At 38.3% G+C, this 18671-nt stretch overlaps 1 protein-coding gene across 1 annotated transcript in view; it reads right to left on the reverse strand.

Annotated features, from left to right (window-relative positions):
• Window positions 1-2813: 2813 nt before the first annotated feature.
• The window catches only part of LOC108551413 (acetylcholine receptor subunit alpha-type acr-16), a gene marked incomplete at its 5' end in the record, with an annotated part of 108040 nt that continues 92182 nt past the window's right edge, over window positions 2814-18671 (reverse strand). Inside the window, 4 exons of the mRNA XM_017905564.1 lie at window positions 2814-2915; window positions 3140-3340; window positions 5475-5686; window positions 7540-7649. Coding sequence (XP_017761053.1) covers window positions 2831-2915; window positions 3140-3340; window positions 5475-5686; window positions 7540-7649 — 608 coding nt within the window. The remainder of the gene's footprint in view (window positions 2916-3139; window positions 3341-5474; window positions 5687-7539; window positions 7650-18671) is intronic.

Raw genomic sequence — 18671 nt, forward strand, 5'->3', positions numbered from 1 at the left:
CAAAAAACAGCTATAAAGTTCTTAAAGGAATAGATTTTGCATGGTCAGAGTACAGTCATTGAGAACTTCCATGTGATGGGAGAACGCAAGTTGTAAGCAGGGTAACGTGATCAATGACAACGTATCTTTGATCTTGTTCGTAGCTCGATGCGGAACCCTTCGTCGCGGACATATCAAAGATTTTCCAAGAATTCTGATTCGTGTCTGTACGGAAAGCAGGGACTATCCAACTTGGCAGTTTTGTCTTCTGTGCTACGCTTGTTCAACTTATATTTTGTTCAACTGTCATTAGATTCGATTACGTTATCCTAAAAGGCAAAATTTGTCCTTCGTTTAAGCACGACCAAATTAATCAAGAAGAAAATTCAACATAACAAGCCATTGATAGAATTTTGCCCAAATTTCGTATCTTTCTTTCAAGCTTGTGTCTTTCATTCTTTAACCGTTGTAGCAACCATACGCACTATGCATTTACGATTTGCCGAACATTACGTGAACTGCGGTTTACGTTTTTACCTGTGAAAAGGTTGGACATCCCTGTCTCAAGATTTTCTTGGCTTTTTATTTGGCAGTTATTTAGAGACCGTATCAGTTCCACGAGAGACCCTTAGTGGCGTGATAATTGTTCACGATTCCATCGTAACGCTCGCACACAAAGCGATTATAATTATCATTATTATTATTATTTAATTTCTTATTAACGTATGTACGTAATATTATTAACAATAATATCATTGTTAGCGTTATTCAATCATTATTATCTTTAATATTATTCATCATCCATCTTTACGATTATTATCGTTACCATTTTCATCATTATTATTATTACTACTATTATTATTACTATTATTATTATTATTATTATTATTATTAATATTAATATTAATATTGTTATTATTGTTATTATTATCGTTATTACTATTATTGTTGTTGTCCTTTTTTCTCTCGTTCGTGTTTGTTACTATCGTTTACTGAAAGGCCGCGACAACGCTCTCTCGAGGAATGTGTACAACACAGCTTTTCGAATTCTCCTAATACCCTCGAACGAATCCAATGTCCTAGCTCGCTCGACGAGGATGCGCGTTACATAATTATGATTACGTATCGCCTTATGACACCGAGCGTCGATCATCTTATCCGGAGATGAGACTGAGAGAGTAAGAGAGATAGATAGAAAGCGACAGCGGTCAGCGGTCTGTTAGGTTAAACGGAGATAAGGGCTTAGCCGAAGAAAGAGAACGCACAACGTGGCCGTGTATTGTCAATAGTGAATAATGTGTCGAGGTGCCTTCTTTACCCTCCTCTGTCCGCGATGCGTCTACAACGCCTGTCCCTTTGAATCGCTTCCTGGCCAGTTCTTCCGTTTCTCTGGTTCGGTTCTTCCACGCGAGGAACGCTTCGCGTTTTAACGACGACGATACGAAACGATCGAAACGTTGGAAAATTTGGTCGACCAGCAAGAACCGAACGAACGACGACGACCTATCTGGCGGGTCCTCCGCTTCCGGTCTCCTCTTGCTTCTTCCTTCCTTCCTCTTCTTCTCTTTGCTTCTTCTCCTTCCTTCATCTTCGTCGCCGAAACCTCGTCGATACTGGAAGCACGTCGCGCACGTTTCACTCCGTGCAATTTCCCCGTTCCAGGATTTTCTTCCTCGTAGAAGAAAACGGGAGAACAGAGACGGAGAGAGGGAGAGCGAAGAGAAAGCAAGTACAAAGTAACCAGTCCCTTTCGTGCTTTCGTTACTTGGTCGCTCCACAGTGGCAGCCTCCTCGAAACCCACGTGTCGTCGTTTCTGTGAAGCAAAAAGAAAGAAAAGCTAGATTGAATGAAACTGCTACGTGTAACGTTATCATTGAGTTATAGCGTGGATTAGGTTCGAGCAAGCTTCCTGAGGTTGTTTCAGACAATCAATGATCAGGAAGACTTTCGTGTATTATGTTCATTGTCATTAGAACAATCAATTCGTAATAAACTATGTATTCTAGATAACTCTTTATACAAAAAATTTCTTTTCAAAGCAAATTTTTTAATTTAAAAGGTGTTTATATTTAAAACAGTATTAATATCCGTTTCCTGAATCAAAATTCGCACGAAAATTGTTGACTTTCGAGAATTCAATTTCAGTCAAACGGCTATTATCACAGGTATTATCTATTATTTAGGGGGAAATTAAATATCATACTGACGAAATTATCGCGACAACGAACATGCGAAGCTTGCTGCGTAAAACGAATTAACATTTCCAGACTGTGTTAATTTCGTTTTCTGCGTGTCACTCATGCAATGTGAAGAGCAACGTTACACGATACTCGAACGCAACAACTAGTGTACCCACGTAGTTGCCATTGTTCATCAGAAATTGATGGACAGTGGTATTCCCTTTTATGTCGTTAATGTCATTAACGTTTCAATATAGTCGTCACATAGATGTTACATTGCATTAGTTGCAATGAAAGAATATAATCCAGAAGGAATAATAAATTTTGATAAAAACGATTGTCTCATGGTGAATGACATGGTGTTACTTTACATGAGAAATAAAGTATGCCAATGCAAATATGAAAGGAAGCTTGATTACATTACAAATTTCTTTATGAATATTGCATTGAGTTTGGAAAATTTAAATGAGCTCGAAATGGCATAAATTTTGGAAGTTTCAGCGGAGAAAGATTCGACGGGAAGGGTGTATCTTTATAATCGAGTTGCGTTGTATCTTTAAATTTACTTTAAAATTACTTTTACGAGGAAAAATAGTGAACGAGCTTAAAAATAATATTACCTTTGGCATTTTTTGTGCATTTTTTCGGTGACTTGACCGGGGCAATCTATTTATTGGACAATTATGTGCGGCGCACGACACAGTATCACTATCGTGGCCAGAACCGTGAACAACGTGAAGATGAACAAGCAAAGCCTGCAATTAACAAGAAAAAGAATGCAATTAGATTACACGGTGAAGTTCCTTGACGCTAAGATCACACTTAAACATAAATAGTTTACTTAAAACACGAACAAGAAAATATATTCATACTCGAAACATAACGTCAGTGTTACTAAACTATTTTTGTCATAAGGTAAAAATCATATGATCATTTTTATTTCGCATAGAGTACGTTGTTTGGAAATAAAATACTGAACCTGTCCACCACCATAGCAGCGAATTTCCAATCGCTAATGACCTGGTCGCTTTCATCCGCTTTTCTCATACGTTCCGTGATGAATCGCAATTCCTTGAGAATCTTGTGCAATTCCTCCTGCACCCCGCTCAGAGGCAACGACGCCGACGTATCTTCGACTGTTGCTGGCCTTCCGGTAGATATCGGTGTACCGAATGCCGACCTGTTATCCAATTAAACTAATTATTTAACAGAAACACATTTGTCGAGTTATTTTTAAATTATGAATTTCCTAAATAATCTACAACAATCTTAACCCTCTACACCTAAAATCTTCTTTGATTCTGAAAAAAGCAATTTTAATTGATTATAATTCCTCTGTTATTATGATTAGGACTCAAGGATTAACTATTATTATATATACACTGTACAATATCAATACTCACAATACTGCAACGCTGTATAAGATGACAATAATAAATAATAAAAGAAATAAATAAAATCAAACTTGAAGAACGTATCTGTATGACAAGTGAAAGACTCGACTTTTCTTATATAATAAAAATGCATCTTTTTCTTACAACACTATGATATTACTATCAAACACGATATAATATATTCCGAAGGCGACAAAAGCAGACCATTTATGTCCGAAAAATGTCCAATATTGATTCTCGAAACACTTGATATATGACGATCGAAAAACACGCGTGTCAAGAAACGAGAAGCCTGATATACTTGCATGTTAATGTCTAAATTTCACTGAACGTTTCACGACGAAGCGTTTCATAAATAAATTCTGTCGCACCGTTCCATCTGGCGGACACGTCGCGGAGGACATGGAATTATTTTATCGGAAATGTCTCAGCTAGCATTTGATATCAGCAAGGTATCACGGACAGGCATCAAAGAGAAGGAGAAAATGGATGTCCTCACTGGGGGCCGATACACTGAAAATTTAAACGAACAGCGGCTCCTCTATCCCTAAAAATCTATATTCTCCGAGCATTATATCCGGTAGAAACGGAGACACGAAATTACCGAACTTGCCGTTAAATATTACACGAGAAAGATAGAGTTTATGAGAAAGGATAGAATCTATGTGACACGGCAGAGTATAGTTGGGACGAGTGAAAATTGTTTGGACCAGAGCTATAGGTTAGCAAATGAAGGATATCGGAATGCCCTACAACTCATCGTTCCATTCCAAAGTTCATTCCTGTGTAATCTATTCCGATAAAATAGAGGTTAGACCTACCCAAGTATACCATAGAGTCACAGGATTACCCTAAAGTGAAGAGTTTATCGAAGGTGCTCATCGCATTACTCACGATTCCCTCAAAATCCCTGGGACGTGGAGGCCCACGAGAGACCTCTACAGTATCATAAATCCAATTGTACTAACCCCAAAGAGAACACAAAGTTAGCGCTATAACCAACCAGTTTGGAGGCACGGTCTGAACCAAAGAGTTAGGTGCAACTCGCAAATAAAATGTTACGAAATAGAAAATAAGATAGTACACGCCTTTCGGAAGGCGTGTCTGAAGTTCTAATAACGTTTTACGTGACGCTAGTCGCATATTCTTGGTGCTACGATAGAATCCGAGTGACAGATTCCAACACCACATCTGGACAGTGCGATTGTACTCCTAGTTCGCGCGCAGACCGCTACGTGGCGCAACTGAGTTCTGTATATCTTAAATACCAGTAAGACTGAGATGGCGTTCTTAATTCCCTCTTCGAAGATGTAACAGCGTGGATTCCTACATTATTCAACGACCATTTAACCCGAGCTGCGTTCGACCTGCAATTCAGATTCTCCGAGAATATCTGGCCAAAGTGTTCGCGAAATTTTGGAACTCTTATGATACCGCGAGTTGCGATACCGTTGGGGCTTAGAATGTCGCTGGAACGAGAATTACGCGCGTTGAATTACGTTGTCATCCCAACTATGTTGATTCGAAAGCACGCGTGGATAGTGGTGTGTTCGCTCACACTGCATTTACATATCCGGCATGTCGCAGGGAAGCTTGTTATTATGCGAGTCACGTGCTTTTTTCGCCGGAGTATTTTAGCATGGTTTAAACCCACGGATAATAATTACGTTATTCGGATAGCTAATTCCAAGTTAGTCGAAGAGAAATTAGGATGTTACCTCTCTCTTATGATAAAAACACAAGAACTGAATTGTATTCCGTATACTTCAAGTCCGAAGAGAATAAGTAGTAAAATTTCCTGAAATGCATTCATGAAGATGTACATATCAACATAGAGTGGCTGTTTTCGAATAATACCACGTATCTGGGACTAGCAAAGAAAGGGATAAAGAACCCAATGACTTTGAGGGAGTGTGGTACCTTATGTAGCTGGAAGGAGGATTCCCCGCGCTATTCTTGTGACGGATGTCATCGTCGATGTTTAAAACATTCGCCAGCAAGCTCTTGCTGCTCTTCTCCTGCAGCTCCATGCTCTTTCTTCGGTTGCTCCCCAGAATGTTCTTTTTCAAATCCTTCCCTGGACGTTTCATGCGCAGCAGGCACGGCAACCATCGCAGGAACAACGTTTTTATCTATATTTAATAGAAAATACCAAAAAATTATTCACACATTTTTCTCAAAATCGAACGCAATATTTTTACATATTTCAAAGTTCCCATAAATTCTTTATTTCCTATATCTTCATCTAATTGTATATAGTAATAAGAAATAAATTTATAAATCTGAAAATTTTTAGGAATGTTTATACCCCCCGTCGATAAATTATTTACAAATACCCATGGATCACGAATTTTCAACACATTTGTATCTTTCGAAATTTTTCAATCACGTAACCCTATATTATTTAATATTACACAACAATCGAAGTTGTATTTCGTATGTCGCGTGATATCACGATTCCATCACCTTTATCTCCGAAATCGAAATACGAAACGATGAATAATATCGCTTTTTTGTTATCCATTAATCCCTTTATATTTTATTCCTCGTTTCACGATTCATTCGTGTTCTTCGATCCTTCGCGCGATTAAAATATTTCATCCAATATAAATCTCGAAGACCGAACGAAAATATAATAAAAATCTGCCGATATCGTGGTTAAATTACTCCGTGCAGGAGTTACTTAATACCATACACGGTTTTCTTTCTCCTCCGGCTAAGATTGGTATTCTTTGTTTCGCGGTGCTCGCCTCCATCCGGGAATAATGGCACGGAAAAGTAGCGCGCGGAATTTTTCGTAGCCCGTAGGATTCTCGTCTCTGCTTGAAGTACGTTTCCCCTTGGTTTATGAAAGTTCTAGTAACCAACGGCCAAGAGGAAGTGCTAACGCCTCGAAGGCACTTTAAACTTTCAGCGACTAAAGCACTGTCTTTAATGGCTGTAATGGCCACTGCGGATAAGGGCAGAGTTTTATGAACGAAAACACCGGCTACACTTTGCATACATCTGTCAAAGTTCTTTCGCGTTTATGGTGAACTGGGAGAGGTTTCAAAGGCTCGTAATCCGATTTCGATAAAATATTTCGATTCGTTGCACACTTACTGACAGTTGAGACATAGTCGAGAAGTAATTGAGAAATATAGTAATCGTCAGCGAATTTCTCTGTACTCTTTGTTTTCACAGATACATATTGAAATTAAAACGATATCAAAATAAATTAATTAAAATTAGGATGAAAGGTACAATAATTTTAGTAACAATATTATAATTAAGAAAAGAATATTAAGAATATTATATATTATATTAAAAATATTATAATTTAGAAAACAGTAAGTTTCTCCCAATATCTTACACTATTTCTTATTTCAATCTACGTGTCTGTCAATAAGTGTATATTGAAATGATCGACGTAATGACAGTGGAGAACGACGATAATAGATGCAATACTGCTATAAGCTTGTCAATAAATTTCTCCTTACGATGCTTTACAATTACACTGGTTACACATAAAATACAATTATCTACCGAAAAAATTGCGAAAAAAGAATTTGTAATTTCATTGTTCACGTAAATCGAACAAAATAAAAAGATGTGAATAAACCAAAGTAAATTTTATTTAAAATTTATTATTTCAATAACAGATCTCGAATGATCGAGTCGAATCCTTGATCACACGAAGTACCAGCGAAACAGTGAAATAGTTGGAGGATTAAACCCACGAGGAGTATTATTTGAAGTTGTTAAGGGGTTACAATGCAAAGAAATAGTAGCCAGTGGAAATTGTATAGGTGGAAAAACTGTATAGATGTTCATTAAACTGGCCAATGGTTAGAACTGGCCTGTCTGTTTAGGGCTACGCAGGTCAAAGGTGTCTGCAGAAAATGGGAGACAAAAGACCAAAAGCAGAGTAGGGATAGCCTATTAATATTAGTATATTATTACTATATAGTATCTATATTACTACAACAAAAGTGAAATTTCTTACCCACTTCCGCATCTCGTATCTATCAGATGTTCTATGATGGAAGTTCAGCACCAACACCGTCAGAATCACGCTGTTCGCCACCATGAACATGATGCAGTTGAAGTACGTCCCTGAATTCGGGGTGTTCCCGTAGATACCCCGAAGAAGAAAAACACAAAAAGGAGGCGATTAGTCACGGTAATGGATCGGGGCTTCGATTGGTCGATAAGAATGAAAGACTGCAGGGTTTCCCTTTAGAACCTCGACATTGGGACTACCCCAATTGTCGTTGAATCGTGAGACTGTCTACTCAAACGTTTCACCCCTGACAATCTTTCATTCGATCCTACTGTCATCTACGTCCCTCCACCCCACACACAGACACACAAGGATTCCTCTGGGTAGACTCAAGGATCGAGAGTAAGACTAGTAACGAAACATATACAGGCTAATGCAATTGCAATGCGAAACATCTAATGCAATGTTATTACAAGAGAATAGTGAGGAATAATAAATAACAATTATCAATTATTTAATCATCCACAATTGGAATTTTGTATGTTAATTTATGTATTAGCATACAGGCTATACCAAAAATAAAAGATTAATTTTTCATATCCTATTCTACTATCCTACATTTAAATTTTAATAATAGAATAAGATATAAAAGCTTGGTTATTCATTTCTGGGACACCCTGTATAAAAAGATTGGAACTGATTGTAATTTTTTAAGATTCAAAAATTACTTTTCAAGTTCCAGATATTTTAGATGTACTATTAACACGATTCAAATTCGAGATTACTTGACACAGTCTATTACAAATTACCATAAAAGCCACGTGCTTCGAAATTACGTGTCATTTTTGAGCACGCAACAACAAATGTACCGCAGTATTCTCCTGTCTTCACGTTCTATTGCATCTACGTGATGCATCTCATCCACGAGAGATGTTTCGCGAGACGTGGTCACTCTCGATCCCGGGTCTCTGGTATCACTCTGTTCACGATCCAGGAAGGGTCACACGTCCTCACGATCACACGGCACTCTCATTCATTCTCGACGACCCGGGGCCGCGTTCTTGTCGATCCTCGGGCACGAGGATCGTTCCAGATGGAGGAGAAAACACAGAGACGAGGAAGCAAAAGGAGAGTAAGAAATTAGGCGAGCGAAGAACGAAGAGGAGATCGTAAAAAGCGCAGAACACGCTCGAAGAGGGAAGAAAGGGTCGAGCTGTATCTCGTGAATGGTATGAAACTGGTATAAAACTGGTACAAAACTGGTAAGCGTACTTATCTGCGCGCGCGCAAACTTTGCCAAAGCAAATAAGCGGTTTCGCAAAAAACCTTTTAATTTAGGCCTTGCACGGCCATCGTGGTATCGACGTCGAGAGGACCTGTTACCACGTCTCTTAACACTTGCTCACCGTGTGTTTCGACGTGGTGTGTTGATTTTTGCGGACACGGTGCTCTGAGTAGTTTGCAGTGTCTTGCTTTCAGACTGCTAGTTCTCGATAGTTCTCTTTCGGGGATTTTTTGATAAATACGTTATTAAGTGGAGGAAACACTTTAGAGATAGTGATTATTATTCGTATTCGTGTCGTGTACGTGTTACCGTGAAAGCCTGAAGATTGATAAATCCTAGCATTTGCCATAGTCAGGTGGTGAAAGTAATAGAAATGTTTGTAAGAGGCTTCCATTCCAGAATGTTACCAAATTGTTCTTATAAATGCTAGGATTTATCAATTCCTGACGGTAAAAGTCTGTTTTGATTGATTGGTAGTGTGCTTTTTAAGTAACTGTGTGAAGCATGCGTGTATGAGACTATATGCACCATAACAGAAAAATACACATGGCGAGACATTCGTAGAATCGCATTACTTGACTATGAATATTTTGCAAGGTTCAATTTACAGAATACGAATGGAATTTTGAAATTTTGTTACTCAGATATGTAAATAGATTATGAGTCTCGTGAGTTTTTGATAAACGTGACGATGACATGTGTTTGTTCACCATACGTGACGTGAAAATTCGTCTGTCACCAGTTGATCCGATTTATTACAGAAATTGTTTAAAACTGTATTAAACTTGTATCTATTTAATTCTCAAGAATTTGAGTTCAAGGAATATCGTTATCCAACTGTGACTATCTAGCTAGTCCAATTGCTGAATACCAATTTTGCAATTTTGTTGCTAAAATATGCAAATGAATCTCGTGAACTTGGTTACAGATACAATCAAGCGAAGATATGAAATGAAACAGGGCACATTTCACAATCAAACGTTCTACTGATACGACTATTTTATCTAGGTATACGTTACGTACAAGTGATTTTGAACGATACTTTGGTATTTAATTTTATTGTAAATCTACAATTATTTGCAATTAGACAGACTATCACGCAATCGTTAATCCACTGATTTTATACGAAAAGGGGAACCGATAAGATAAAATAATTGCCACACGTTCGAGGATTCGTTTTCGAGAAAATCAGAGATTCATTAGATATAGGCGAATTTGGCTATGTATCCACGTTTAACGAATTTCGTTACAAGCTATCGATATTTAACGTATTCAGTAATTTAGAGGACACAGTAGGACAAAGCGAACAGTTTTCAAACGAATGATTTAATTAATTTACAAATATCAGGGACGTGTAACACGTTTAAAACGAAATTTGTCACGAGTGCACATATCTAACGAATTTTGAAACTAACTTTCCTCCAAAACGAATCTTTTAACGAGAAAATATTATCATCGCTTTAATTGTGAAAACGTGCAAGAATTAATATTACAATTTAAAGATAGAAAAAGTAGAATATAAAATAAAAGACAGGGATTCGAAAAATAACTAAATTAAACTAAAATGCTTACGAGTGAATTCGAAATAAAATATTCGAAACGGTTAGAATATAAAATAAAAAATCGAAAATACTTAGAATTTCGAATGAAATATTAGAAATGCCTAGAATTAAAAATAAAATACTTCAGACACCTAGAATCTCGAATGAAACATACAAAACATCTACATTTCAAAATAAAATATTTAAAGTACCAAAAAAGCCCTACGAAGACTCGGAAGCTAAAGTCACTAAAAATTCTAAACACAGAAATCTAAGAGAACCTTCTTCTTAACAGCACGTCTAAGAGACCGTCAATCTCGCGTGATCATCCCCGAAATTAATATCAAAGCAATCCCCCGGCGAATAGTTCCTTTAATACCAGTCCCGGAATAGGATATTAGATTTCTGAATCAACAGAGCAGGATGCGAGTAACGAAGTGTTAAGGAACATTTTAATAACCAGTCCTCTCGCATCGTCTACACCGATACACATCGCTAACCTGGCCGATATCTCGAAAGGGAAACATCTAACACATTGGCATGCAACTACGGAATGCAATTACCACGAGGATGCACGAGTGCGCTAGGTATTACACCACGAATATCGTTACTATGAAGGATGCACAGAGGGTAGCATTTGCACAGAGGTTCAAGCTGCTGCTAAACTAAGGATCACATCAATTTCAACGCGTCGTTTACGTTTTTCCTCGGTCAGAACAGCTCAACGTTTAGTATGCGACAGACTTACTGGGAGTCGTTACTTGTATCCTTGATCTGAACAGCGTTTTGTGACAGATGTTGTATTCCGAGGATTATTAGTTAGAATAGTCGCTGTGGTATATCGTATGTCATTTGTAGTTCGACATTGTATCTAGATCATGTTTTTATTGTATCAAGCTTGCATACAATGTGACTGTGGTTTTGTCTGTGTGAAAGATTATACATAGAACCCTGAAGGGGACGTGTACAGAGTGTTGCTTCCAACGGATGTTGAATAGTATCGTTTTTAGAATTTGTACAGGGTATCTGGTAACTTGTGGTGTAACTGAGCAAGAAGAATCTATACAAGGTGTTTGAAAAATAGGGTCTAAATATTGATATTGGATTTTCCGAGCGAGTGACACTCACCTAGATTATTATGCATGGAATACTACAGCTTCGAGTTCCTTTTTGAAATTAAATGCTCATCTGGGTAACTTCTCTTGCGAGAGGATTTTGATTGTAAAATTAATATTTATCACACGTTTTTACTGCTTTCGTCCAGTGTCACGAGCATTCCAAATTTTAGATTCTATCTTCTAAATACCCTGTACAGCTTTTATTCCTCCTTCTCCACTTATTTCGAGATATGGAGTCATTTATCGCTTACTTGTACCACTAGTTACCAGCCTGTATATCACTGTAGATATCTGACGTTCGCTTCTTATAAAAAAAATTTTAGAATATTGTATATTGGAAATAAATTATTCCTGAATTTCTGGGAAACATTATTTCACAGAATTGCGAAAAATTAATAATGTTTTCTTACATGTATCTTCAATGGAATGCAAAACTCCAAGGAACATAACACAACTAGAACAACATATCCCCAATCACGGTAGTCCCTCATTTAAAATCGTTCCCGTTCCATCAAAAGCATTGTTCACCTAGTTTTCATCCCGCCTGATAAACCCTGTACCATAGCCTATCACAAAACCTTGATAATGCAAATCCATCGTTATGGCGAAATTATCATCGAGTTGCGATTTTGCGGTAAACGACCGAACGGGGTAACGACCAAGAACGTTATGCTGAAGCGAAACAAAAATAAAGACGGGAGAAAGAAGGGGTGGAAAATGGAGAAAAGTGGAAAAAAAGAGGAGGGAATAAAAGGAAAGGGTTAATCTCGGCGGCGGCGCGAGAGAAAAAGCAACGTTAAAGAGGGTGGCTTTTAAAGTCTGGATTATCTTCATAACCGAGTTTAACGGCTCCATAAAGGCTGTCGTAAGCGTCCATGACGTGATTAATCGTTGTGTACGAAAGCAGGCTGCTTCACCCTTCCCACCTTATTAATGAATCCCGAAGCGAGCGTGGGTCCACGTATTTACGGTGTTAGAATTTTCGCCCGCTGCTTACGTCGACATCTACGAGATTCTTTGCCACACGGAGAAACGGGTTGGCGAGCCCAGAAGGGATGGACGGTGGCGCTAGGTGAAAATGGGAATTCAGCGACGCGCAGTTAAGTGAAAAAGGCACTTCTGGGTTAAAGGGAACCGAAGTTGCTTTGATTCGTCTCTCTCTCGGATCCGGGTTCGAGCTTTTGATTCGAGGAGTGTTATTTTGAATATTCTTACCTCGATATCTCGACTACTGAGAGGAGGCGGGGGTTGAAAATATTTCTGAGGCTACGTGGCTTGAATGGGAAGCAGAGTGGTTCTAAATGGCGAAATGGATTTTTGGAGGAGGTTCGAGTCGGTGGTTGTGCACGCGCGTAATTTCGGAACAATCGTGTGTGTGTATGTGTACATAGTTCAGGGTTGAAATCATCAGTTGCATACCTCTCTCCCGTTTCCGGGATTCCGATTAGAAATTTATTTAATCTAGCAATTCAATTTAGCAAATGCATATTGGTATATATGCTACTGAAGAGGCACGAAGATTGGTAAATCTTAGAATTTGTTACAGAGAGATGGCTCGTGATTATTCCTATTTCTGGCTTTTACCAAATCACTTTAGTAAATAGTGAGATTTACCAACACTCTCTCGCATACCACTATTATCCTCACATTTCTTAACCCTCTCAAGTTAATATCACAGAAGAATTTATGCTTTATGTATTAAAATTGAAGACTGTCATGAGAAATAATAAAAAATATTTCTAATTTCGAATTCTCAGAGAAAACATACTCGAGTTTGGTATACCTTTTAGGAACAGTGGTCCTTGACTATGGACCAATTAAGATAATGCACCGAGCGTGACCTGAACCGCAAAGGGTTAATTATTAATTAATCAATAATCCACCCTTAATCGAGCTAATCACAGCTACACAGGTTTCGATCTGACCAACCCCAACGACTCGAGGTTCCACGCAACGAACTCAAACGTGGAAGATAAAAATACTGTTTTCTACGTATTTACTCTCCAGTCGGGATCTAAAATTCATAGGACTTTAAATGTAAACGTACATTTCTCGGGAAACGATATTCTCCAGTCGCGTATAGGGCTGTGCAAACAGGCGTACGTGTATATTTATTACGTGCACACGTAAGCAAACAGGCTGCACGGTTTGCACGACGAACGCAAATTGCGATGATCCCTACACACGCGGGGTATGCTTTTCCCGTAGCTTTATTAATATGTGATCCCGTTTTGCCCTGATGAAATGGAGAAGTGTTGATACAGGCTGGTGACATTTTCATGAACTATAGCGATATTATCATAGTTGAGCGTTGCAGGAGAAACCTATGTACATATCTCTATATACTATCTATAGTCTCATAATTAATTCAAAAAATTATAATAAACGTTTGGAGATTGAGTTTCCGTCTGAATTATGCACGTCTAAATAAAGTATTCGATTAATTTTATTTCTAAGTGGTTTAGTTTCATTCTTAACTTTGAAGCCTTTTATCTACGATTTAAGATGGCGCGTGCCATAATCAACAACAGAGTCGGTCACACGTCGAGCCGTGTCGTCTGAACGCGACGAAGGAAAACACATAACTGAGACAGGAAGACGTCGAAAATTAGCCACAAGCCTGACCAAGGTGTTTACATCGAGTCCTGCCTAGGAACCATATCTATCATCGGTGATACTCGTGTTCGAACCGACTTCCTTACCAGGAACCTCACGCAATATTGTAGGCAAAGGGGTTAATTTCAAATCAAGTATTTACACCATTTGAATCTTCGAATTTTTACCATTTCACGATGATCATAGGGATAATTGATAAACACAATTTTAGACGTAATTGAAGCCTTGGATCAAGATGGAATCTTAAGTACACGATTATCTACAAGCTTATACTGTCTTGAGATCTATCTGTTACTCAGCTCACACGCTGTCAGAAGTTGACAGCCAGAATAAATTGTATATCCACCATTTTGACAGTTCATTCAATTAAGGAAGATGAAGATTTAGTTATCTTATACGCAATATAATACTCTGCATTAAGATAACTAAATCTTTATCTTCCTTAACCACTTGCGCTAGAAAGACGTGCCACGCACGTTGAGATGCTTTTGTTCCAAAATCGCCAGCGACGTGTACACCACGTCAATGTGACATCTTATCGCGTGTTATATTGTAGCGCATGGCATTGTAACCGTGAGTTTATTGGTAGCGCAAGTGGTTAACACGGTTAAGTGCTCAGCCCGTTTTGATTGCCGTTCCGTTCAGGACCAGACTCGGCTGTTAAATGGGCCATCGGTGATGGGCAAAGTGTTTATAAAATTCGGAGATACTGTACCAATTGTTATAATAGGAATTCCTAAACGTTAAGTCCAAAGATGGCGAAGAATTTAACACCAAAAGTTAGCACCTTTTGGTCCTAGTCTGGGCCAGTCCCTGAGAATTGGCTGGACCCGAACGGAAAGTCTAGTGCCGGTCCCTAGAGACAGATGTGGCACTTAACGTGTTAACCAAATGAACTGACAAAATGGTGGATATATAATAAATTCTGCTTGTCAATTCCTTATACGGAATATAATTCTCTGCATTAAGTTAAAATCACATATCCAAATTTTCTGTTTCAAGTTTCCTAGCTATTCCTCAGACTCTAACTATCAGGGATGATCGACAAAGTAAATCGAAAATTTGCTATTTAATCAGTCGAATCGACCAGGACAGGAAGACAAATGTTAAATAAATTCGAGAAATTTTATAGTCACCTAATAAACTTTCGATGAACCTATTATAATATTCGACGAAGCAGTCCATTCGCGATGCGAATGAGCTTTCTGATCATTTTCGATGATTTTTTGTTTCAGAATCCGAAGAATACGCAACTTTTTCAGCTGACGCACCGTCAATACGGATCACATCATTTCATTCCACGGTCTAGTTAGCAATGCCCGTTTAATTAGCTGTTAAATACCAGTATTTGTGTCGCATGCAACAAACAACGCGATGTCTGCTTCGCCTAGTTCAAACATGCAGATTTGTTCGAAAATAATGTGGAATTTTTTAACCAGTGTGAATTCTGTCGAGTGTTGATTTTTATTGGTTTGATTTTTGGGTGACGGTTTTTTTATCCGTTATGTGACTGTTTTTTTGGGGGATAGTATTTTAATGGGCATAGTTATTCGTTTGTAGGAGAACGAGTATATTTTGGCTTTGTTTTTAATTATAAGTTAAAACGAATAACTTAACAATTTTAGTTTTTATTTAATTAATTAATACTTTACTGCGTAATTAAATAATTAATATTGTAAGTAATTGGTACTTTTGGAATATTTAAGAGCAAAAAATACAGATTTAATTCCAAGATTTGGTAAGATGAATTATATTTCATTTCAGAATTTAATATGGAATATTTCAGAGGATGGCAAAAGTAATTTAATTAAAAAATGTGATAAGATTAGCCAGTGCATCGAATATTAGAATTATAATAATTTATAAACTAAATATGATTTTCCTCCTATCCGATTTTTAAATAAGAAATAAGGAGAGATAATATTATAGAATTGTTTTGTATTCGATGATGTTATAGTTTTCTACTCTACATATATGAGATACCAATGTTGTTTCTACACCAGAAAATACCTGTCAATTTGTCTGATTTCTATTTTAAAGATGGCCAACCACAATTCGTGGTGCTTGACATGTTCACAGAATGATCCACTGCCCCGTATCGAAATTGAAAATGTCAACTGGTAGAAAATGTTTCTGACAAGAGTGAAATTTGCGGATTTCACATTCTATGAAAACAATATAACTGATGCTTCACAGCGAGTTAAAGCATTGAACTACCCTTGTCAATAAAAGTTAAGAAACAAACCAAGCCTTTCCCAATTTTTATATATTCCTTATCTTCCAAGAAATATATGAACTCTTCTTCAATACCTAAATACCTAAAAATTCTACTATATTAAATTTCCAATTTTCAATTTCTCAACCTCTTTTATTAAAAAATCTATCCACCTTTTCCCCTTTTTATTATTTTATTCAAACACTTATGTGTTTCTTTTCTTGTTATTAATTTACTCTAAAATCTGTCAATTTTTTCTTATTATTCCTGTACCATCCACTCACAATGTGTGTACCCCTTCCTTTCCACGTACAAATTGGATTTTCCTGTACACGAATAAATAAATAAATGAATAAAAAGATCACGATAAATCAGAAACTCTGCGAAGGTTTCATATTTTCTCTCGAAGTTGGGCTGTATAATCATCAGAATGCTCACTGATTTATCAGCCTCGAGTTGCCATTTTGCCCACTTTGTCTCGATAATTGACATCCCTTTGTATCAATTCTGCACACACGTATACACACGAACGTGTCGGTTTCTTTAATAGCTCACACCTTCATAACTCAGGCATCGCGAAGTCTTTACCGACACCTGCAATCCATCTTTCCCGGTTCCCAATTTCTCCTCGTTTCTGTCTCTGTACCACCCTCGAGTTTCTTCCTTTTCCAGTTTCTCGGCATGGAGTTTCAAAAAGAAACTCACCCCTGCCCACCCGATCCTTTTCATCGAAGGTCCTCGTTTATTTCGCCCTGACCCCTGATTACTTCCTGCCATCCTTTTCGTTACAATGTCACGTACAACTCGTTCGTCTCGTGCTCTCTCCACCCCTGCCAGCTGTTCTCTCTTTTCCCCTTTCTTTACGACTCCTCCTTAACTTTCCATTCCTTCCCACTGTCCACTCGCGATTTTATGCTCCCGATCTGTCCCTTGATTACTTCGCTGCGACGCACTCGCGCTCTTTTTCCCTTCCTCCCCCTGTCTAATTCCATTCGATAGATTTACCCCTTCCGGGAAAACTCCCTGGTCCCTCTTATGAGTTCTTTTTTGTTCTTCTTCCAGAGCCTGATTCTCTTCGTTTCGATTTAATTTTACGGAGCTTGAGTTCGTCCCTGTTCTGTTCGCGTTGCTCGTTTTTATTTAATCGGGAAATTTGTTTATTTTCAGTGATGTAACGACCAACGTTCCCACCCTCCTCAGTAGATGGATTCCTACTGTGGGGGTCTTCAGGTCCCCCGCAGGTCGTTGATGTCGAGCTAGTCACAGGTATTCTCGATGCAATGGTACTTCGACATTTTATTTTATTTATTATTGGTGCAGCGATAGTGCTCGAAGGGACTGTAGGAAAAAGAAGGGATGCGTTTTGTTCCGGGGCCTGCTAGTGGACTCATCAGTAAGGCTACCCTAGCAGGCCCTGCTTTAGATCGGGATACTATTGGAAGGATGGGAAGTTATATATATATAGGAATTGGAGGTTTTTCCGAGGACTCGCGAGAAAGTCCTCGAAGTCGGAATCCATTTAGTGGCGAGGGTGAGAATGATCTACTACACTACACTACACTACTACAAGAAGGTTTGAGGACTTCCTCGCAAGTTCTCGGTGAATCCTCGATTTCCCATAAATAAAAGTTCCTATGCCACGTAAAAGTATCTCTGTTCAAGGCAGGGCCTGCTAAGTTGCCGTACTGATGAGTCCACTAGCAGGCCCAGAACCAAACGCTCATCCCTCCCTTTTCCTTTCATCCCTTCCAATAGCACCGTCACATTGGGGACACCTGCGACAAGCTGACTTCAAACCCCGTATATTCGTTATTTGTGATGATACGAATATTTCGATAAGAGTACCGGTGTTGCAACCACAAGGGGGTGGTTAAGGGGTGGCTTCGGAAAGAGAGTTGAAGAGGAAAAATGATTTACGTATCGTCTCGTTTCGTGAAAGAACAGAGAGTAATATATTTCCCGAGTGATTTGGTGAAACTAAAACTGTTATCAAAGTTTAGGGAAGTTTTTAAAGTACACGTCAGTGTCTTTTTTCTTCTCTTCTTTCCCTTCCTTTTCTTCTTAGCTTCTGTTTGATATCGGATATGCCAGTACTTTCTTCTCCCTTCCATCTTTCTCACCGAATTTTCTCCCTTTTTCCCTTATATTATTTCTCTCCTCTGGTTCCTCTTTTCCTATTACTCAAGTCGTTCTTTCACTTTCATCTTACCTCTGCACTTTCATTACACCCACTGCGTCTTCCTCTGTTTTTCTCCCTTTTTCCTTCGTTATCTCTTTCCACTGCTCTCTTCATTCCTGCCTCTCTAAGCTCGCTCTTCCCTTTTCCTTTGCTGTTACTTACTTTTATCTTGCCTTTGTTC

This window comes from Eufriesea mexicana, unplaced genomic scaffold, assembly GCF_001483705.2.
Source record: "Eufriesea mexicana isolate 0111107269 unplaced genomic scaffold, ASM148370v2 scaffold3966, whole genome shotgun sequence".
In the NCBI taxonomy this organism is placed as follows: Eukaryota; Metazoa; Arthropoda; class Insecta; order Hymenoptera; family Apidae; genus Eufriesea; species Eufriesea mexicana.